Genomic DNA, 20951 nt, shown 5'->3' with positions numbered 1-20951 from the left:
ATGCCCCTCCCTATATAACCCCCTCCCATAGGAGGAGTACCTCAGTTTTGTAGGAAGCAGTATGCCTCCCAAAATGGTCCTCAAAAGAGGGGTGGGAGCTCTGTGTCCCGTGATGTACTCCAAGAAAAAGATTTTACAGGTAAGCTGTATTAAAAATCTCTTTTTCTTTATCGTTACATCACGGGACACAGAGCGGCATTCATTACTATATGGGATGTCCCAAAGCAATGCTTACAATGAGGGGAGGGAGAACATCTCCAAGACAAAAGGATTTAATTTAGAGAAATACTCAAATCATAATAAATCCAACTTAGTTGAGAAAAATAATCTTAAATTTTAAATTTAACTCAAAAAAGAGGAGCCCCCGGAATCAGAGGGTCTCAAACTGCAGCCTGCAGCACTGCCTGCCCAAAGGCTGTATCAGAATTCCTTCTTACGTCCAACTGGTAGAATTTTGTAAACGTGTGGACAGAAGACCAGGTTGCCGCCTTGCAAACTTGAGCCATAGAGATCTGGTGGTGTGCTGCCCAGGAGGCGCCCATGGCCCTAGTAGAATGAGCCCTTAATGATACTGGAGGAGGCAACCCTTTCAAGCCGTAGGCCTGAGTGATTAATTGCTTAATCCACCTAGAAATGGTGGACTTTGCAGCTGCCTGCCCCTTCTTGGGCCCATCCGGTAAAATGAACAGCACATCTGTTTTCCGGATCTTCTTTGTAGCTTTAAGATAGGCCTTCATGGCCCTGACAATATCCAAGGTATGCAGCAACCCTTCCTTTCTGGAAGTAGGTTTAGGGAAGAAGGATGGTAATACCAAATCCTGGTTCAAATGAAAACTGGATATAACCTTCGGTAGGAAGGAAGGATGAGGGCGGAGAACGACCCTGTCCTTATGAAAAATAAGATATGGTTCCTTACAGGATAAGGCCGCCAGTTCCGATACTCTTCTTGCGGAAACTATGGCGACCAAAAATACTAACTTCCTTGTCAGTAAAACCAAAGGAATTTCAGCCAACGGCTCAAACGGTTGTTTCTGTAAACTTGACAGAACAAGATTTAAATCCCACGGACAAAGCGGGGATTTAACTGGAGGTTTAATACGTAAGACCCCTTGAAGGAAGGTCTTAACCAGCGAGTGGGTGGCCAGCGGCCGCTGAAACCACACTGACAGAGCAGAAATCTGTCCCTTGATTGTGCTTAATGCCAATCCTTTATCCACTCCTAGCTGGAGAAAACTTAAAACTCTATCGATGGTGAACTTGCGAGGAAGCCATAACTTGGACTCACACCAGCCTACATAGGCCTTCCAGACCCTGTGATAAATCACCCTAGAGACCGGTTTCCTGGCTCTGATTAGGGTAGAGATTACTTTCTGAGACAGACCTCTACCCCTGAGAATCAGGGATTCAGCTTCCAGGCCGTCAAATTTAGATGCCGTAAGGCAGGGTGGAGGATCGGACCTTGCGATAGCAGGTCTGGCCGTAGAGGAAGAGTCCAAGGGTCTCCCACTACCATCCTTAAGATTAGTGAGTATCATGCCCTTCTGGGCCATGCTGGAGCTACCAGGATAACTGGTATGTGCTCCACCCGGATCCTGCGCAGCAGGCGGGGTAGTAACTGGAGCGGGGGAAACGCATAAAGAAGTTTGAACTGATGCCAAGGGCAAACCAACGCATCGGTTCCGCAGGCCATCGGATCCCTTGAGCGGGACATGAACCTGTCTAGCTTCTTGTTGAGTCTCGATGCCATGATATCCACGTCCGGCACTCCCCATCTTTGGCAGAGTGCTTGAAAGATTTGTGGATGCAGAGACCATTCCCCCGGCAATAGAGTCTGGCGGCTTAAGAAGTCCGCCTGAAAGTTGTCCACTCCTGGAATGAATATTGCCGATATGCAGGGCACATGAGCCTCTGCCCATAGGAGAATCAAGCTCACCTCTCTCTGAGCGGCTTGACTCCTGGTTCCCCCTTGGTGATTTATGTATGCCACGGCCGTGGCATTGTCTGATTGAATTCTCACCGGGAACCCCTGCAATTTTGACGTCCAAGCCCTGAGGGCTAGTCGAGCAGCTCTGAGCTCCAAGATGTTGATGGGCAACTGCTTCTCTGGCTTTGCCCAAGTACCTTGGCGAGTGCAACCATCCAAAATTGCTCCCCAGCCCGTCAGGCTGGCGTCTGTGGTCACTATCTTCCAAGCCACTGGGCTGAAAGACTTCCCCTTCAGTAGATTCTGAGGGTCTAACCACCAACACAGACTTTGTCGGACTCTTGATGAGAGCGGCAACGGGATATCCAAGGCCTGTGGCCTTCTGCTCCATGCTGACAGGATGGCTGCCTGCAGGATGAGAGTGTGGCTCTGGGCCTATGGTACCGCCTCGAATTTGGCCACCATCTTGCCTAGTAACCACATAGGCGAATAGTCGGTTCCTTCTTGCTTAGAACCAGTAGGATTAATTCCTTGATGGCTTTGACCTTCCTCAGAGGTAGAAACACTCTTTGTTGTTCTGTGTCTAATCTCATGCCGAGATATTCCAACTGCCTTGTGGGCAGGAAAGCTGACTTTTCTCGATTTAGGACCCAGCCGAACTTCTCGAGGTATTGGACCGTGAGGGCCACTGCTCGCTCCAAGCCGGGAGACGAGTGATCTATGACTAGGAGGTCGTCCAGGTATGCTAGGATCGTGACCCCTTGGATCCTTAGCTTGGCTAGGATTGGAGCTAGGACCTTCGTGAACACCCGGGGGGCCGTAGCCAACCCGAAGGGAAGCGCCACGAATTGGAAATGACGCGAAGCCACCATGAAGCGTAGATATCTTTGATGTGGCTGATAAATTGGAACATGAAGGTAGGCATCCTTTATGTCTATGGACGCCATGAAGTCGTCCTTTTGGAGTGTGGCAGCTGCTGACCGCACGGATTCCATCCGAAATGAGCGGACTTTTAGGTATGCATTTACCATCTTTAGGTCAAAAATTGGCCTGACATCTCCATTGGACTTTGGGATGATGAATAGGTTGAAGTAGAAACCCAGCCCCTGTTCCAGGACTGGTACCTCTACTATTACTTCCTGGGAAAGTAGATGATTTAATGCCGACATTAATGCGGCTCCCTTCTCCGGATCGTTTGGAATCCTCGACTCCTGGAAATGAGGAGGAGGAAACTTTAGGAAATCTAATTTGTAGCCCGTGGCCACGGAAGACCGTACCCACTCGTCGGGAATGCTGGCTTCCCAAACCTCTGAAAAGAGTCGCAGCCTTCCCCCCACCTTCGTGGGTGGGGGCGCCCCTTCATAAGGTCGGCTTGGGGGCTGGTTTTGCTGGTTTGCGAAACCACTGCTTTCTGCCTCTAGCAGCCTGTCCTTGTGACTTGCTGTTGAAGCCGAAGTTTGCTTTCGCAGGAGGCCGTCGATACTGTTTGGCATTAGAGGGCCCCTGCCCAGGGGAGTACTGTCGTTTAAACGCAGGCCCCTGAAACTTCTTCTTAGTTGGCAAGAGAGTACTTTTGCCGTTTGAAATGGTCTGAATGTATTTATCTAGGTCTTCTCCGAAGAGTCGTCCTCCATGGAAGGGGAACCCTACCAGGAGCTTCTTGCATGGGGGCTCGGCCTCCCAGCTTTTTAACCATGAGGCCCCATACTCACGAGCAAACATGTCTGCTGAAACTGGCCCGCAGGCCAGTTTCAGCAGACATGTTTGGTCGTGTGTGGGCGCGAGCGGGCCGAATTCCAGCAAACATTTGCCCGCCGGGCCTTTTCCCAGCAGACAAATATTCCTGGACTTGTTTTAAAACAGTCCGCTGGAATTCTGCCCGCTCGGACATGTACGGTCGTCAGTACAGACCTACCGTACATGTCCAGGCGCCCGCCGTCCCTCGCATGCGTCGAATGACTTCGACGCATGCGTGGAAGCATTTTAAAGGCGGGCCGCCCACGTCGCCGCGTCATCGACGCGGCGACACCGCGGACACGCCCCGCGTATTGTTTACGCGCGGACTTCTGTACGATGGTGTGTACAACCATCGTACAGAAGCCCTCTGGCAGACATGTATGGTGGAAACGGTCCGACGGACCGCTTTCACCATACATGTTTGGTCGTGAGTACCCGGCCTAAGAGTCTTCTCATATGGATAAGGGATAACGATAAACGTGACGCTTGCTGGATAGAATCCTTAATTGCGTCTACCGTAAAACATATGGCCTTAGGGACATCCGAAAATTCTTCTGCCTGCTGGGCAGGAATAAGTTTAAGCATCTGCTTAATTTGATCCGATAATGCTTGAGCAACCCCAATCGCAGCCACAGCTGGCTGTACTACTGCCCCTGCAGTAGTGAAGGAGTTCTTAAGTAGTGCTTCCAAGCGTTTATCAACTGGATCCTTGAATACCTGTATGTTTTCTACAGGGCATGTTAATGATTTGTTAATACATGAGATGGCTGCGTCCACTGCAGGAGTAGCCCATTTCTTGGAAAATTTATCTTCCATAGGATATAGGGCAGAGAATCTTTTAGGTGGTAAGAAGATCTTATCTGGCTTGTTCCAATCTTGGAACAAAACTCCCTCTAGTAGAGGGTGGATCGGAAACACTGCATTGCTTTGAGGCGCCCTCAGTGAGCCCAAAGCTGAAACCGTCGATACCTGGAGATCTGGTACTGGCAAGTTGAATGCATTATGGACCAAGTCCGTTAAGGCTTGAATCCACCAGCTCTCCCCTTGGGAGACTGCTCCAGACTCCTCTGTATCCGGATCTTCGATCCCTGAACCTACTTGGTCCTTGTCCAAGAGGTCGTCCAATTCCCCTGAGGAAAGGACCTCCTCTTCTGAGGGTCCGCGCTCGGGCGACGGAGATCTAATCCGTTTACTGCCCCGCATAGCTGTGGCTATCATTTTTCCCATTCTTTTCTCCATCTCCTTTAAAGAGGTGAGTAATACCTCGTCCGTGACCATCTTAGGGTTGGACTGACCCGTGCCAGCTCCAGCCCCAGATCCCGATGGCCCCAAGGCTCCCTGTGGGGAAAGCAGCGGCATAACTTTGTCCGAGACCTCAGACTCTCTGGGGGAATCCCCACCTCTTGTACCCTCTGACCCGGATGCCATGGTACAATACCGAGGTACACCTGCTAGCTTATTGGTACTTGGAACTATAAATAGTTAATTGCCCAAACACCTGTTTGGGGGATAAAAAATGCTTCCTCTCCCCTAGATGATTTTTTTTTTTTTTTTTTTTCAATCTTTTTTTTTTTTTTTTTTGTTTCAAATCCAGGAAAGAAAAAGCATTCTGTCCCCCTGAGTAGTATTGCAAAGAAAAACTATGAGATGGAAAAGAAACAGCCTATTTCTAGGCTTGAAAACAGTCTTCTGAAGACTGCAATATCCTTTCTGGCCACTGTGTGTCCTCGGCGCCCCGTGCTGCCGCTCTGGTCTTTCCTCCCCAGTTCCAATGTATCGAATGAGCTGTTTGGAACGAAAAAGGAAGGGCCGCCCCTTCCTTAAGCCACTGACCCGCCCTTCCCCCCTCAGCTAAACGGCGCGAATTGCGCCTATAACACGTGAACGCGCGCGCGCCCGCCGATAGGGGGGGGGGGGGTTGGGGGGAAGGGAGCCTCTCTGCTCCAGCCTGGAACCACGAGGAGGTCAGCGTTCCTGAGGAGGAAGACTGATGGAGCATCGCCTGGTGGATTGCAGGTAAGCACAGCTCTCTGACACACACATACACTTTATATCACACAGGCCCCACTCAATGCTTTTCCAACACTACAAGGGAGGTCACTTCTTATGGGGAATAATACACATAGAGCCATCCTATCATTAAGATATGTGACTAGTTTGCCAGATGCAGCGCATAACTTTAGGCATGTCCCCTGTGACCCCCCAGAAAAAAACCTGCTAAGAACCAAGTTCCGCAAGTTTTCCCCTCACTTACCTGCTCCATGCCGCAGGACTTTGCCAAGCAAGAGGCCCAATCTTCTCCCATCTCCGTGGGGATGTCTAGACCTTCAGGCCCTGGGTTCCCTATGAAGGATCCACTGTCCTGGGCCCATATAGCACTCTGGCAACAGAAACATTAGGCACCCAAAGGTTTCTAAGTTCTGGGCCCAGGGTCCAGCTCTCTAAAAAGAAAAGCATTATGGGCTATACCCCAAGGGTTTGGGGTCCGGTTACTGACCACTTTAGCGCTGAGGCCTTTGGACAGAACCGGTTAGCTCACCTAATCCCAAGGATGCGGAGGCAAGCTAAACCATGACCAACACCTAAGACACTGGCGTAAAAACTGAGGTACTCCTCCTATGGGAGGGGGTTATATAGGGAGGGGCATTTCCTGTTTGAGATTGCCAGTGTCCATCACCTGAAGGTACTCCATATAACCCATATAGTAATGAATGCCGCTCTGTGTCCCGTGATGTAACGATAAAGAAAATAAACCCAATACCATCGTTATGAATTAATTAAACCATTAAGGAGTAAATGAGCAACACATTTATACAATTTTGGCTGTTGACACTAAAAAACAGCAGCAGTTCAATATTAAGTTCAGAGGGCTTTAGAAGAAATTTTGTTAAAGCCGTAAAGGGAAAAAAATATTGTTTCTAAAGACAGAACTCCATCAGTCTATAGTCCTCGTTTTTCCTCGGGCAAAGCCATCCTACAGCGGTAATAGCCAGGGATGACGGGCTTTTGTTCACTTTAAAGTGGTTCAAAAGCCAAAACATTTTTACATTACTGCATTATGGTAAAACAAGGGTATTACCGGTATATCTTTCTGTCCTCCACACTTCCCTGTGTGAGGTTTAAAAAAAAAAGGTGAATTTATCCTTTAAAATATCTGGTCTACAAAAATATGTAAACGGTTATTTGTTTTTATTAACCACTTTGTTTGTTACCAGGTCCTTTGTGGAACTCTTTGTTACAAGTTTGATTTATATTTTTTGCTAAATTATTACTTTGAACCCCCCCAAACATTATATATTTTATTTTAGCAAAGACATTTGAGAATAAAATGGCAATCATTACAATATTTTATGTCACATGGTATTTGCGCAGCAGTCTTTTAAAACACAATTTTTTTTTTATGGGAAAAAATACACTTTAATGAAAAAAAACACACACACACACACACACACACACAAACAAAAAACACAATAGTTAGCCCAATTTGAGTGTATAATGAGAAACAGGTTACGATGAGTAAATCGATACCCAACATGTCATGATTTAAAATTGCGCACGCTCATGAAATGGCGACAAACTACGGTACGTATTCTCCATAGGTGACGCGTTAAACATTTTTACATGTTACCGTTTAGTTACAGAGGTCTAGATCCTCACATGTGTGGTTTGAACACCATTTACATATGCGGGTGCAAATTGCGTATGCGTTCACTTCAGTGCACGAGCACAAAAGGATGGGGCGCCTTAAAATTAAATAAAAAAATCGTATTTAAATTTATTTTTACACTGTCCCTTTATTTACATTTTTTTTATCATCACTTTTATTCCTATTACAAGGAATGTAAACATCCCTTGTAATAGAAATAAACAAGACAGGTACTCGTTATTGAGAGATCTGGGGGTCAAAAAGACCCCAGATCTCTCATTTACCCTTATAAGCAAGAAAAAATATTTTTTGGACACTTTAGCTTTAAGATAAAAAATAAAACATTTTAAGCCCAAGGATCGGAATTGACATCAGAGGTCACTTCGGTCCTCCAAGGCCATAGAGCCAAGTGGGGGCTCTATGATGGTGTGGCACGTGGTGGTGGGGGCTCTATGGTGGTGTGGCACCTCTCCCACTGCAAATGCACCGCTGGGATCACTTTTTTTCGATTTCGAATCATTCACAGAAGAAAAAAAGCTAGCTGCCATAACCCCCAGTATTTAACATCAAAGTAATGACATATATACTGTGGGCTGTCGGCAAGTGGTTAAGTAGGGCTGTCTTTCTTCATGATCCCCTCAGACTGAGGCTGGGTTCAGGTCCTACATCCATCTGACTTTCATGAACAGGATACTACTATGCTCCGACTTTGTGATATTCTGACTTGTTCATTGACCAATCAAAACAATCCCAGAGTGAGATAAATTCCTTTTACTGCTGTTGTAATCACATGTCGGATGTCAAAAGTCGGACGGTAAGGACAAGGGTCCTACTTTGATCCAACTTCAATGATATTCAATGGGCTGAAGTAGGATCAAAGTCGGACCAAAGTAGTACAGGGAGCATTTTCAAAGTCGGACTGACTTGTGTCGGACCAGTTAAGACGGCTCATCTTAGGGAAACATTGATTTCCACACGTCATGCGACATGAGCTCCCAATGTCAGGGCGTTTGTCGGACCAGTGTGAATCCGGCCTAAGGGTCCATACACACAGGGAATGAACAAAAAAACAAACAAAAAAAAAATGCTGCTTTTCCTGAGCTGCATGATTAATAATAAAAATTAGAAAAAAAGGGGGGGGGGGGGAGACTGGATTTAGATTCTCTGAATTCTGTACACAACTGACTTCTTTCACGATACAATATTAAAAATACAATATTAAAAATTGTTAAAAAATCTATTGTCACTTGTTAAAAAATACGCTGCACATGCTGGTTGGAAAGACGATTATATAATATATTGCAAAGCTTTATATTTATCTGGACTTATTTTAAGAATCAGCAATAAAAAGGAATTAAAATACGTATCAAACTATATGTTCCCTCGATAGTTACACAATACTTTTATTCCCAATGGTGGGCCACCAATTTAAATGAAAAAGCAAAAATACCCCTTAAAATGAAAGGTAGCACACTATATGCTATTTTTAGTTATACAACCTAAAGATGCAAGACTAAGATGATTACATTTGGGGTAAAAATCTGGGACATGCCAATAATGCAAAAGTAATTCTTGAAAAAGACAAGAGATTTTTTTTTCTGTTTCTTTTCTGCTATTAAATTAAACAAAACACTTTTGTGTTCGAATGGACTTTGTAGTGAAGGGTATTTTAAAGACAAGAAAAGGGTACATATATGTAATTTACTTCAACTATGTATTTGCATCTGTTCATGCTCTTAAAAAAAAAAAAAGTAATTCTTTACCTCAAAATCCAGTAAGGGCAATGTCCAAATGAAAATAATGTGCACACTAGCAGGAACTCACCATTAATGGCCCCAATAAATGTAAGCAGATGGCATTTGCTTTAAGACACCTGCAAACACTCCATGCTTTAAATATAGTAATTTTATGTGACAACAATGTTTCCACATCTGCAACAGTTAAAAGTAAGCACTGTGGTTTAGATATCAAAACATGTACATGTGTTCAACAGCTGTCAACAATTTTCTCAGGTTGTTCCAGCAAGTATCCTGGCAGTAATTTTACTGATAACATTTAAAAATGATTGCTGCCATCAGAAAAGGTGGCAGAGTCAGTGAACACCCTAGAGAGTCTACCTGGTAAAACTTGAAGTAGCAATCCTTTCAACAGCACATCAGAAACACTGCACAGCAACTTAACAGTCAACATGGTCCCAGCACAGGTGCAGCTAGACACATTTACAATTTCTTTTAAATCCTGCGGATGCTGGCACATCTAGGTATACTTCCATCACACAGAGCTAATAGACCACTTACAGACTATTTCAATAGGTATATACACAGAACTGTACATCAACATTTCTGTCTTCGGTGACAAAACTAAATTACACCTTATGAAGTCTTCCATTTGAAATGGAAAAAAAAAAAAAATAAATAAATAAAATTTGAGTTATTTTTTCCACCTTTCTTATTTCACATATGAAAACACTCTGCACTAGCATATTAATATTGATCAATGATGGTCACCCCAGTCAGAATGCCCGTCAACCAGAATGTGGCGTTACTGAGCAACTCTGTTCTATAAGCTGCCTGTGTGCAGAAAAAGAGGGGCTTTGCTTGTGTCATGGCTCCTTTCCCTTTCTGGATCGCAGGAGAAAAGTACCCTTCAAGATCCTTGATGTCATCGTCCAGGGTTGCCCCAAAGAGCCACTCACCCAGGAAGGATAAACCTGCCAAGGCTTTCTTCAATATCTGGTCCGCCAAACACTTCAGCCAGAGGACTCGCCAGAGTACCACAGCCGAGACGGAAAGCAGTAGGGCAACATTCATGGATGCATCGCATACGTTCTTGAGGACCCGGACCATTTGGTCCTCCAATCCCACGTAGATCATGGAAACCATTTCATTACCCAGACCTTGGCATACTCGGTGAGAATTTATGACACAAGGGCACTCAAAAAGCCAAGCCAGAGACTGTAAACATAAAATGGGCGCGGAAGAACACAGTATCCTTAAAGGAGGGAGATACCTCCACCAGTATCATGGTTGCCTTGTTCAGAAATGGGAATCTTAATGCCAGGAAGAGAGGTCCACTCCTTCAGAACCGCTTCCTCAAAGTGGTAAAGCACCAAGAAACTTTTCATGCCCCCAAAAAAAGACCTTTTGGACGTTTCCCAGCTTTGCAAACAAATTTATCAAAATAGGCTGGGTAAGGAAAAACTTTAACGAAACATGTTGGCTTGTAAATACCAAATGGGAAAGCCATCTCCTCACTCCAGAGAAAGCCGGAACCGCTGCAGCCTAGCTGGACTTTGGGTCAAAATAATCCAAGAAGAAGGGGTGGGGGGACATTTCTGCCTAAATGCAGGGATCTAGCTGACCCAAGGAGTGACAACCATGAGTCCAAAGGAATCAGGGACCCTGTCGCTTTAAGACAGGCTTTGGAGGAGACACATGCTCCCGAGACTGCCCTAGAACAGGCACTGCTGGAACTAGTGTCCATGGATAGCAAGCAAAAAACACCCAAGCAGGCTGCAGCAGAGATAGGGGGGACCACAGTAGGACTCATCACCAATTGAACCAAGGCAACCTGGGGAGCAGTGCTGTGTGCATTGTCCACGCTACAGAGGAGGAAGGCCAAATGAAGAAGCAATAACCTGGTCCAAGCCTCAGGGAGAGACCACCTCCCCACCACAGGCTCATTTTTTAGAGGGCTGCAAAAATGGCAGTCAGGTCAGTCCTTAGAAAGATGGCCGCCAAATTCAGCCCAGGTAAGATGGCTTCTGCAACACAAGGAGACTTAACCAAATTGGCTACCGCACCTATACAAACATGGCCCGTCCGGTTTGTCGGCACACAGATAAACAGTGTTTAATGAAACCAGCGTTATGATTAAACACGTTAACATTTTTATCTCCTGGTGCTCGCTGTGAGAAAAAAAAAAAAAGAAGAGCGGGAGAGAGAGAGAGAGCGCGAGAGTGTGCACAAGTGTGAGATTTTTAATAGCACATACTTGGGAATTTACAATTGAATTTCTTTCTAATGATAAAACTACTCTGTGTGCACCGCTCCTGTCACAGATTAATTGAGAATTTAAAAACAGAAGAAACATTTACCTGTATTTCGGTGTTTTTTGTTGGCTTGTGGACTGAAATTGGAAAAGAAAAAACATTACTAATTACCAATTTGCAACTGTTCAAAACCGTAGCTTGAAGAGAAAATCTGCTTGCCACAAAACATTTGCTACCACAAGCAGGAGCTAAAAATTCAAGTTAAAATAACAGATGTCCTTGCCTCATCCTAAACATCTGCATGGATTTTTAAAGCAGTACATCTGAAACCAAAAATGTTATATATATTTCAGCTTACAAATCATTAGGATGTGGTAGCTGCATTCGTTTTTCCTTGGTGATCTGGTCAGTAACACATCTCCTGTATAAGAGTGCCTACACACTGGATGAAGGAGCACAGAGACACCTTTGGACAGCAGCACTGTTAACCACTTGCCTACCAGGCCATTATCTGACATTTCTCACTTACATGTAAAAACACTGCATTTTTGCTAGAAAATTTACTTAGAACTCCCAAACATTAAATATTTTTTAAAGGAAGAGGCGCTGGACAATAAAATGGTGGTTATTGCAATATTTTATGTCACATGATATTTGCACAGCAGTTTATCAAAGTTAAATTTTCAGGAAATAATACACTTCAATGAATTTTAGTGTACAATATAGTACCCACTTTTTAGGTAAAATTTTAAAGATGATGTTATGCCAAGTAAATAGGTACCTAACATGTCACCCTTTAAAATTGCACGCGCCCATGAAACGGCTATCAACTAAAAGGTACATTACATTATCCATAGGCAACACTTTTAAAGCCTTTACATGTTACCAGTTTAGAGTTAACAGGAGGTCTGGCACCAGAATTATCGCTCTCACTTTGACGTTCATGGTGATACCTCACACGTTTGGGACCTACATGCTCATCTGGTAATGATTAAGCACAAGATGTTTGTGTGAAACGCGTCTACGTGACCTTGTGATGTTGTCTTTGGTGTTATCACTTTGAACAATAAAAGGCAAAATCGGAATTCCTGGATGTGCAGCCATTTCTTTTCTTACAAGTTTCCCACGGAGGCAGGCCGGGGCTGGCACTCCACGAGACATTCCACCTCAGGTTATTATCGTACACCTGGGAGCAGCGGCTTTTTTCTTTGTATATATGCATCAAGATCGGTTTGATCAGATGCTTGTGTGGCTGCCAATGGCTTGTAAACAACAAATAGAAACCGTAAATATGAAAATTCTCCTTACTTTGGGCTTCCTACATCACAGATGTATATTGGACTTGGAAAGCCCGAGAACAGTTGCGGGTGGAGGGAGTGACCTCTATTTGCACCCTGATAAAGTGATTGGGTGGCTGTAGAGCCACTTGGATCACTTCTACAGGAAAGCCCATTGCTGGCATCACATTTTTTATATTGGAATCATACCTGAAACATTGGTTTGCCCGGACACAGAGAATCCCACTGTGTGATGTCAGAAATTGGAAGCAACAAGGATTTTGTTACTTTCGAGTTCTTTTGTTTACAAGCCGTTACCCCCAGATCCCTTCATAAAAAGGACCTGTCAAGGGCCATGATATCACAAGGGGTGTTTTACATCCCTTGCGACAGCAATAAAAGTGATAGAAATATATAAAAAATAAACAAACTAATTAAAAGTGCCCGTCTTCCTCTGTTCATGAGCAAACTTGAACGCATGAGTCAGTCCCACAACCATAAGCGATCGCACCACATATGCATCACTGCGATTGTCGAGAGAAATAATTCTAACACCAAACTTCTTGTGCAACTTTAATCTGGTAACCTGTAAAGGCTTTTAAAGCATTGCCTATGGATAATTTATTGTACTGCAGCTTGATTCACCGGTGACGTAATGTGAAAACAGAACATCATCCTTTACCAAAAATGTGGTATTTTATTGTGTTCATTAAAAATTCATTAAAATGTTTTTCCCAAAAACATTTTGTGTTTAAAATCAATGTTGAGCAAGTACCGTATTTTATTATTCTCTAGGGCCTTTGCTTTAAAAATATACATACAAATATATATATATACACACACACACACACACACACACACACACACACACACACACACACACACACACACACATATATATATATATATATATATATATATATATATATATATATATATATATATGTGTGTGTGTGTGTGTGTGTGTGTGTGTGTGTGTGTGTGTGTGTGTGTGTGTGTGTGTGTGTGTGTGTGTGTGTGTGTGTGTGTGTGTGTGTGTGTGTGTGTGTGTGTGTGTGTGTGTGTGTGTGTAATTTTTACATGTATGACAGCAATATCAGAATTGGCTTGGGGGTCACATAGTTAATTCTTCTCAACTGTAGTAGAGGCCTGAACATCAATCTCATAAAACTTCTAAAGTGTGAATAGAGAATCAGGTGAGAAAGCAAGCAGAGATCTGGAGATTTGGGTTGGGCACCAGTGACTGTTCCAGGAGCGTGCAGCATGCGCGCTCTCAGCACAGCTGATTCGCACAAATATGCAGCCTCTCAGTGCCAAGGACCAGGCGCAGAGAGGCTACATATTTTTGAGTGCCACCGGTGGCAAGGGATTAAAGCCGACACACTCCGCTAGTACCATCCTGGGGGATTTCCACATTTTTACTACTCCTTTCTTCTAACCTCAAATAGTGGCCACATGCCCTGTTCTGGACCTTAAAGTAAACCGTTTATCATTTACTGAAGTAAAATTTGATATATTTGTACAATAATATATATATATATATATATATATATATATATATATATATATATATATATATATATATATATATATATATATATATATATATATATATATATATATATATATATATATATATATTCAGTTCGCATGCTTTGCGCTATACAAGTCATTCATTCATTCATTCACAATAGGTTTCTTCTCCAGTCTCCTTTGTACTGCACCCTCCCCATTTAGATGCAGTCTGTCCCTACAGTAGAGGAAGTAACCGACTAAAAAGTCAGCCAAGGTTCTCCAGGAACCCAAAGCATGCCTCCTTCTTCCACCAGTTTCTTGCCCACTTGTTCAACTCCCTAAGCTTCCATAGACTCTCTGTGTGGCTCATGGCACAAGAAGCATTTCTGAAAATACTACCTTTGAGGTCCTTTTCCCAAACTTGCTATCAAAGTCACTAATCTTTCTTTAGAACACTCCATCTCCCTCCAACGTTGTCATCTGTGCCAATGTGTACCAGGACAGCTGGGTCTTCCCCAGCTCCACCAAAAAATCTGACAACCTCATCGGCAATGCGTCAAATCCAAGCAAACTGACAATTGCGGCCTTTATGATAGATTACCCCATCAGCCCTTTTAATATTTGAGTCCCCTACCACCAGTATCTGCCTGTTTTTCCTACACACTTCTCACTGCAGCAGTCTTTCCCCTGGATGCTATAGGAGATAGCCCACTCCAGCAATGATACTCCTGATCGGATATCCCCATTATCATGCAATTATGAATAGTTAATGGAATGTATAACCCTTTTCCCTCTACACCACCTTCTAACTGTAACCATTACCCACCTCTGACCCAATCCCTTCCTTTTCTCTGCCCCAGCCAGCACCTGATGAGTGAGGTCAAACCTTCACTCCAAGTTGTTAATTCTTTGCAGGGTGCCCAACTGATTCTTGAGATTCAGGATTTGGGCTTCCAAGCAAAAGGCAACTTGCTCAAATCTTGCACACAGGTATTCGCCCTCAGGTGGTTAAGGAACACACATATGGGGATAGGTTAAAATTGAAACCCTACTACAATTTACAATAATGCTTTAGGTTTTGGTATTCACTGGGGTGTGCTATGTATTTAAAGAATATGTAAACCCAAATTGTATGAGTCATTTAATATTCCTGATATATGCCTGCTAAAACGTGTACTTGTATGAAAAAAATATCCTGTTCTCCTTGTATTGCTTCCTTTGTGTGAAATTGCTGGTGTTCCTGCCAGTACCTCTGCTTTCCAATAACTGACCACACTAGGTATAAGAGCATAGAATGGTCAGTTTTGCCAGCTGTGCTGAGAACTCAGCCTGTTCTCCAATTTCTCTCCGCCTTTTTGACACACACCCCTGCACAGCCTTTCACTGGGAACATCAGTGTGCTGCCGCTTCTTTCTCCCCCCCCCCCCCAGCTCTTAAGCGGCTATGAAGAGAGGGAATGCAATTACTTATAAAAAAAAAAAGGGGAAAAAAAGTGTTTAAAACAGATTTATCTACAGTGGGGGGAAACAAGTATTTGATCCCCTGCAGATTTTGTAAGTTTGCCCACTTACAAAGAAATGAAGGGTCCATCATTTCTATCATTGGTTTATTTTACAAATCAACCAAAAATCCAGAAAAAACACGATACAATGGTTATAATTGAATTGCAGTTCAGTGAGTAAAATAATTATTTGATCAAACATATCTTTTGGAATTATGGGCAAAAAGTTCAACCTTGGTTTCACCAGACTATAATACATTTTCCCATATGCTTTTGGGAGACTTCAGATGTGTTTTAGCAAAATTTTGCTGGGCTTGGATGCTTTTCTTTGTAAGAAAAGGCTTCCCTCTTCCCACTCTACCCCATAGCCCAGACATATGAAGAATACGGAAGATTGTGGTCACATGTACCACACAGCCTGTACTTGCCAGATATTCCTGAAGCTCATTTAATGTTGCTGTATGCCTCTTGGCAGCCTCCCTGATCAGTTTTCTTCTCAAGACTTTTCGTTAATTTTGGTGGGATGTCCAGTTCTTGGTAATGTCACTGTTGTGCCATATTTTCTCCACTTGATGACTGTCTTCACTGTATTCCATGGTATATCTAATGCCTTGGAAATTATTTTGTACCCTTCTCCTGACTGATAACCTTTACCAATGAGATCCCTTGGCTTTTGCTGTCGGATGCGACCAAGAAAATGTCAGGAAAGACCTACTAGAACAGCTGAACTTTATTAGGGGTTAATCGGAGGCACTTTAAATGATGGCAGGTGTGTACCGACTCCTATTTAACATGAGTTTGAATAGGAATGCCTAATTCTGAACATAGCCCCATCCCCAGTTATAAGAGGTTGTGTACACCTTAAGCAACCACATTAATTTTATTTTCACTCCCCCCGTCCCCTAAAATATTTCAGTTTGTTTTTCAATTGAATTTATAGGTTACATTAAATGCTTTAAAATTATTTATTGTTGTCTCATTTTTTTTACATTACAGAAACCTGACATTTTAACAGGGGCGTCTAGACTTTTTATATCCACTGTACATGTAGAACTTATGTAGGGAGATTTATTTCATCTATGTGTATCATCTGAGGCTATTCACTTCACTGGGTATAGGAGAGGGTTTACATTCACTTTAAGGTTTCTTGGCAACTTGAAGTTTCAGCTCCTTCTATATAGGATTAAGGTCTAGAGACTGTCTAAGCCACTCCATGACCTTAATGTGCTTCTTATTGAGCCACTCCTTAATTTTCTTGGCAATGTTTTGGGTCATTGTTATGCTGCATAACCCATCCATGACCCATCTTCAGTGGTCTGGCTGAGGGAAGAATGTTCTCATCCAAGATCTTACAATACATGTCCCCATTCATTGGCTTCTCAATGTGGCAAAGTCGGTCTGTACCTTTAGCAGAGAAACAGCCTCAAAGCATAATGTTTCCACCTCTGTGCTTGACTTGTAGGGATGGTGTTCTATGGGTCATAGTCATTTTTCTTCCTCTACTTGTTTTATGTGTTATTTTGTCTCTATCATTTAAAATACATCTATGATATAATTACTCCAATTATACTCTTATTGTGGCACTGTACTTTAAAGACTGAGCCTCACACAGCCCTCCCCACAGTACGGTTATAGATTTGTGTCAAGGTTTTACCTTGCTATGCTATTCCTTGTTTTGAACTCTCTCTTTGTAATAAACTGCACACTTAAAGTGGTTGTAAAGTCACTAGTGAGAAAACATTTAATCCCCTCTCTTACAATGCAGCATCTGTAGCATTTAAAACGTATCCTGCAAAATACCTAATTTTACAGCACTGTGCACTCACGTGCCCTGCGGATGTTCTCCTTCCTGATCCAAGTACTACAGTGGGAGGAGCGGTGTTTACCGGCTGACATTAGATGGGAGGAGAAAAGGAAAGTGGTGGGAGGACTTTTGAGTGCCCAGCGGCACTGTAAATATGTATGTTGCAGAATTATTATTTTTTAAAAATGCAGATACTGCACTGTTTATCTTCATTTAACATGTAAGAGAGGATTACATGTTTTATCACTAGTAATATTACAGCTATAGTGGCGAGAGGGGAGGGGAGGGGCGGGAGTAGAAGGCTGACACACAGACTCCCAAGCACGGGGTTGAGAGCAGAGAGATGAAGGAGGCACGTAAACTGACCACAGTAACATAGATCAGCAGCCATGGTCAGTTTACAAAGGGGGACACATGAACAGGCATGATTAACCAGGTTTTTGGAACAGAGAGAGGGAAAATTACACAGCATAAACACCATGCTGTGTATTCTGCTGTAAAGGATAAGCTGTTGTTTTTTTTTGTATTTTTTTTTTAGGGTTACAGCCACTTTAAATCTTGATCTGGAGGATCTCCGCAGTCTTGAACAACCAATAGAATAGTTGAATGCATTCGACAAGCACAAATGTCATCCTACACATTCTTCAGCTTTGAGGTCTTTACCATAAAATATAAACATCTTGAATGTTGAGTGTATAGAAGCAAAATGTTATTCTTACCAATTCAGCTGTTGAGGAGGCTGAAAAAAAAAAAAAAAAAAAAGAAGAAGGATGTGAACATTAGCACACATTTTACTACAAAAAGAATACAAAAAACACACACACACAGCTTGTGAAATTGTGTAACTGCATTTTTTCCAGCTCCACCGAGAGCTTGACACTGCACAGCTCCTTTACAGATTTTCATTTTTGGGTCTCTGCTCCTCCCATCAGAATGAATACAGATTAAGGCATGCATCCAACACAGCAGGGCTCAAAATTTCAAGTCCTGAGCCACTAGCCAGGCTTTTCAAGCTACTCGCCACCAGTTGCCCCGCCCAACCCCTCCCATGCCCCACCCCCAAGTCCGCCCCTAAACACGCCCTTGTAAATTATCTCTTGAAATTACACTGTTAAATGTTTTGAGCAGAATTAAGTTACAAAAATAAATATTATTAACAACAACGGTAACAATATTAACATAAAACATATCAGTACCCATCAGTGCAGCTTCACTATGCCCATCAAATGCAGCTTTACGGAAACCCATGAATGCAGCCTTACTGTGCCCCATAAAAAGCAGCCTCACAGTGCCCCATCAAAGGCAGCCTCACAGTGCCCCATCAAAGGCAGCCTCACAGTGCCCCATCAAAGGCAGCCTCACAGTGCCCCATCAAAGGCAGCCTCACAGTGCCCCATCAAAGGCAGCCTCACAGTGCCCCATCAAAGGCAGCCTCACAGTGTCTCATCAAATGCAGCCTCACCTTGCCTATGAATGCAGCCTCACTGTGCCCCATCAAATGCAGCATCACTGTGCCCCATCAAATGCAGCGTCCCTGCATGTTACACAGTCACCCCCCCCATTTGGACCCTATGAATACTGCACAGTCACCTCCCCCCCCCCTGCATGTTACACAGTCACTCCCCCCTCCATGCTGCACAGTCACCTCTCCCCCCCCTGCATGTTACAGTCACTCCCCCCAGCTTGTTACACAGTTACTTCCCCAGCTTTGGACCCCCTGCATGTTGCACAGTCACCTCTTCCCCCCTGCATGTTACACAGTCACCTCTCCCCCCCCAGCTTTGGACCCCCTGCATGCTGCACAGTCACCTCCCTCCCCCAGCATGTTACACAGTCAACTCCCCTCTCCCCAGCTTTGGGGCCCCTGCATGCTACACAGTCACCCCACCTCTCTGCCCATTCCTACCTTACTTCCTACCTACACAGGGAGAGACACACCAGTGCTGAACAGAGCGCGGGAACTACTGAATGACTTTTCATATTAACAATGCTAATGATTGGTTGCTAGGACCTTCTAGCAACCAATCAACCTGCTAGTTGACAGAATTTCCCGTCTTCTATTCAGCGCTGCCCACTGTCTCTCTCTCCCTACCCTGCTGATCGAGATGGGATGGAGCTGGTCTGACCCCCCCTCCCCCAAAGTGTGAACCCCCCTCATACCGCCTCCAGACTCCAGCAAAAACAGCACCGATGTGCTGAATACCTCTCACAGAACGCTGCTTCCCGCCGGCCCCTCCTCTCTTCTCATCCGTCCCGGGGGATACCCGCTGTGTGTGTGTGTGTGTGACACACAAGAGGAGACCGCTGCAGCTTCAGCACAAAGCGGCGCCACGACAGTCCAGCCATGAGGCTTTGTTTCCTCCTGCTGACAGTTTCCGGGCTGATGGCTTTAGCCAGGAAACGGTCAGTCTGCTCAGTCCCTGCACCTCACTCGCCCTGCACTAAATTCCACTCGCAAAATGCGAGTGGAATTTTTGAGGGCTGCAATACAGCATAACCCAATGGTAAAGATTCTGAAGAAAAGCAGGTTTGAGCTTTGCCGTCGGCCCGGGTTGTATGGGAGCCTTTGTCCCAGCGATCGTAGGGGAAGAGAGAGGAGAGCCGCCGTCGCCTGGCTGATTAGAGCACTGGGGAGTGGGGAACCTAACAGCTTTCATTACAATAGCGGTGTGTTTCCCCGCCGTGCAGCGTCATATACAGCCCCTCCCCCTTGTCCGGGCACTTTGATAGACAGATCTATCAAAGTTCCCCCCGAACAAGGGGGAGGGGCTGTATATGACGCCGCACGGCGGGGAAATACAGCTATTGTAATGTAAGCTGTTATGTTCCCCAGTGCTCTAATTAGCCAGGCGGCGGTGGCGGCTCTCCCCTCTCATCCCCTACGATCGCTGGGGACACAGGCTGAAACTGGGGACACAGGCTGAAACTGGGGACCGGGACACAGGCTGCATTGGCGGACACGGGCAGGCTGCATTTTTGGGTATGGATAAAGTTGTTAATATTTATTTTCATAACTTAATTCTGCATTGGATTTACGTGTAATTTCATGAGATAATATATCAGGGCGTGTTTAGGGGCGGAATTAGGGCCAGGGCAGGGTAGGGGTTGGGCGGGGCAACTGGTGGCGAGTAACCCTTGAGGCCTGGCTAGTAGCTCAGGACTTGAAATTTTGAGCCCTGCTTTAACATGTTGATGGGATTTTGAATGGGGTAGGCAACCTGAGAGATGGAGATCTACTTGGACAACACTGAAGAGTTTAAAGATCCCCGGGGTGAAGAAAGAAATAAAAAAAAAAAACTTCACTTTCATTCACACTTTTTTTCATACCTGGGGAGTTGGTCATCCCCACAAATCTAAAGCCGGGAGTTCATCATGAAAAAAAGAACATCTGGTACTGCAGGCTGATTTTCTTGACTAATTTCAGGCCTGGCTATCTGCTCTGATTTCTAGCCAGTGTAAGTAGGATGCCGCGCAGCGTACAGTGGTCAGTAGGATGTCGGGCAGCGTACAGGGGTCAGAAGTCAGGCAGGCATATGGGGGGGGTCAGAAGGGCAGT

General features: G+C 44.3%; 1 protein-coding gene across 1 annotated transcript in view; it reads right to left on the bottom strand.

The window, feature by feature from the left end:
• Nucleotides 1-20951, bottom strand: part of SUGT1 (SGT1 homolog, MIS12 kinetochore complex assembly cochaperone) — a 152799-nt gene that overhangs the window by 81576 nt on the left and 50272 nt on the right. Inside the window, exons 8-9 of the mRNA XM_040341330.1 lie at nucleotides 18115-18134; nucleotides 11404-11435 (exon numbers count right to left, since the gene is read on the bottom strand). Of these exons, the coding sequence (XP_040197264.1) occupies nucleotides 11404-11435; nucleotides 18115-18134 (52 nt within the window). The remainder of the gene's footprint in view (nucleotides 1-11403; nucleotides 11436-18114; nucleotides 18135-20951) is intronic.

Source organism: Rana temporaria, chromosome 2 (assembly GCF_905171775.1).
Source record: "Rana temporaria chromosome 2, aRanTem1.1, whole genome shotgun sequence".
NCBI lineage: Eukaryota > Metazoa > Chordata > Amphibia > Anura > Ranidae > Rana > Rana temporaria.
This window is presented reverse-complemented; position numbering and strand designations above follow the sequence as displayed.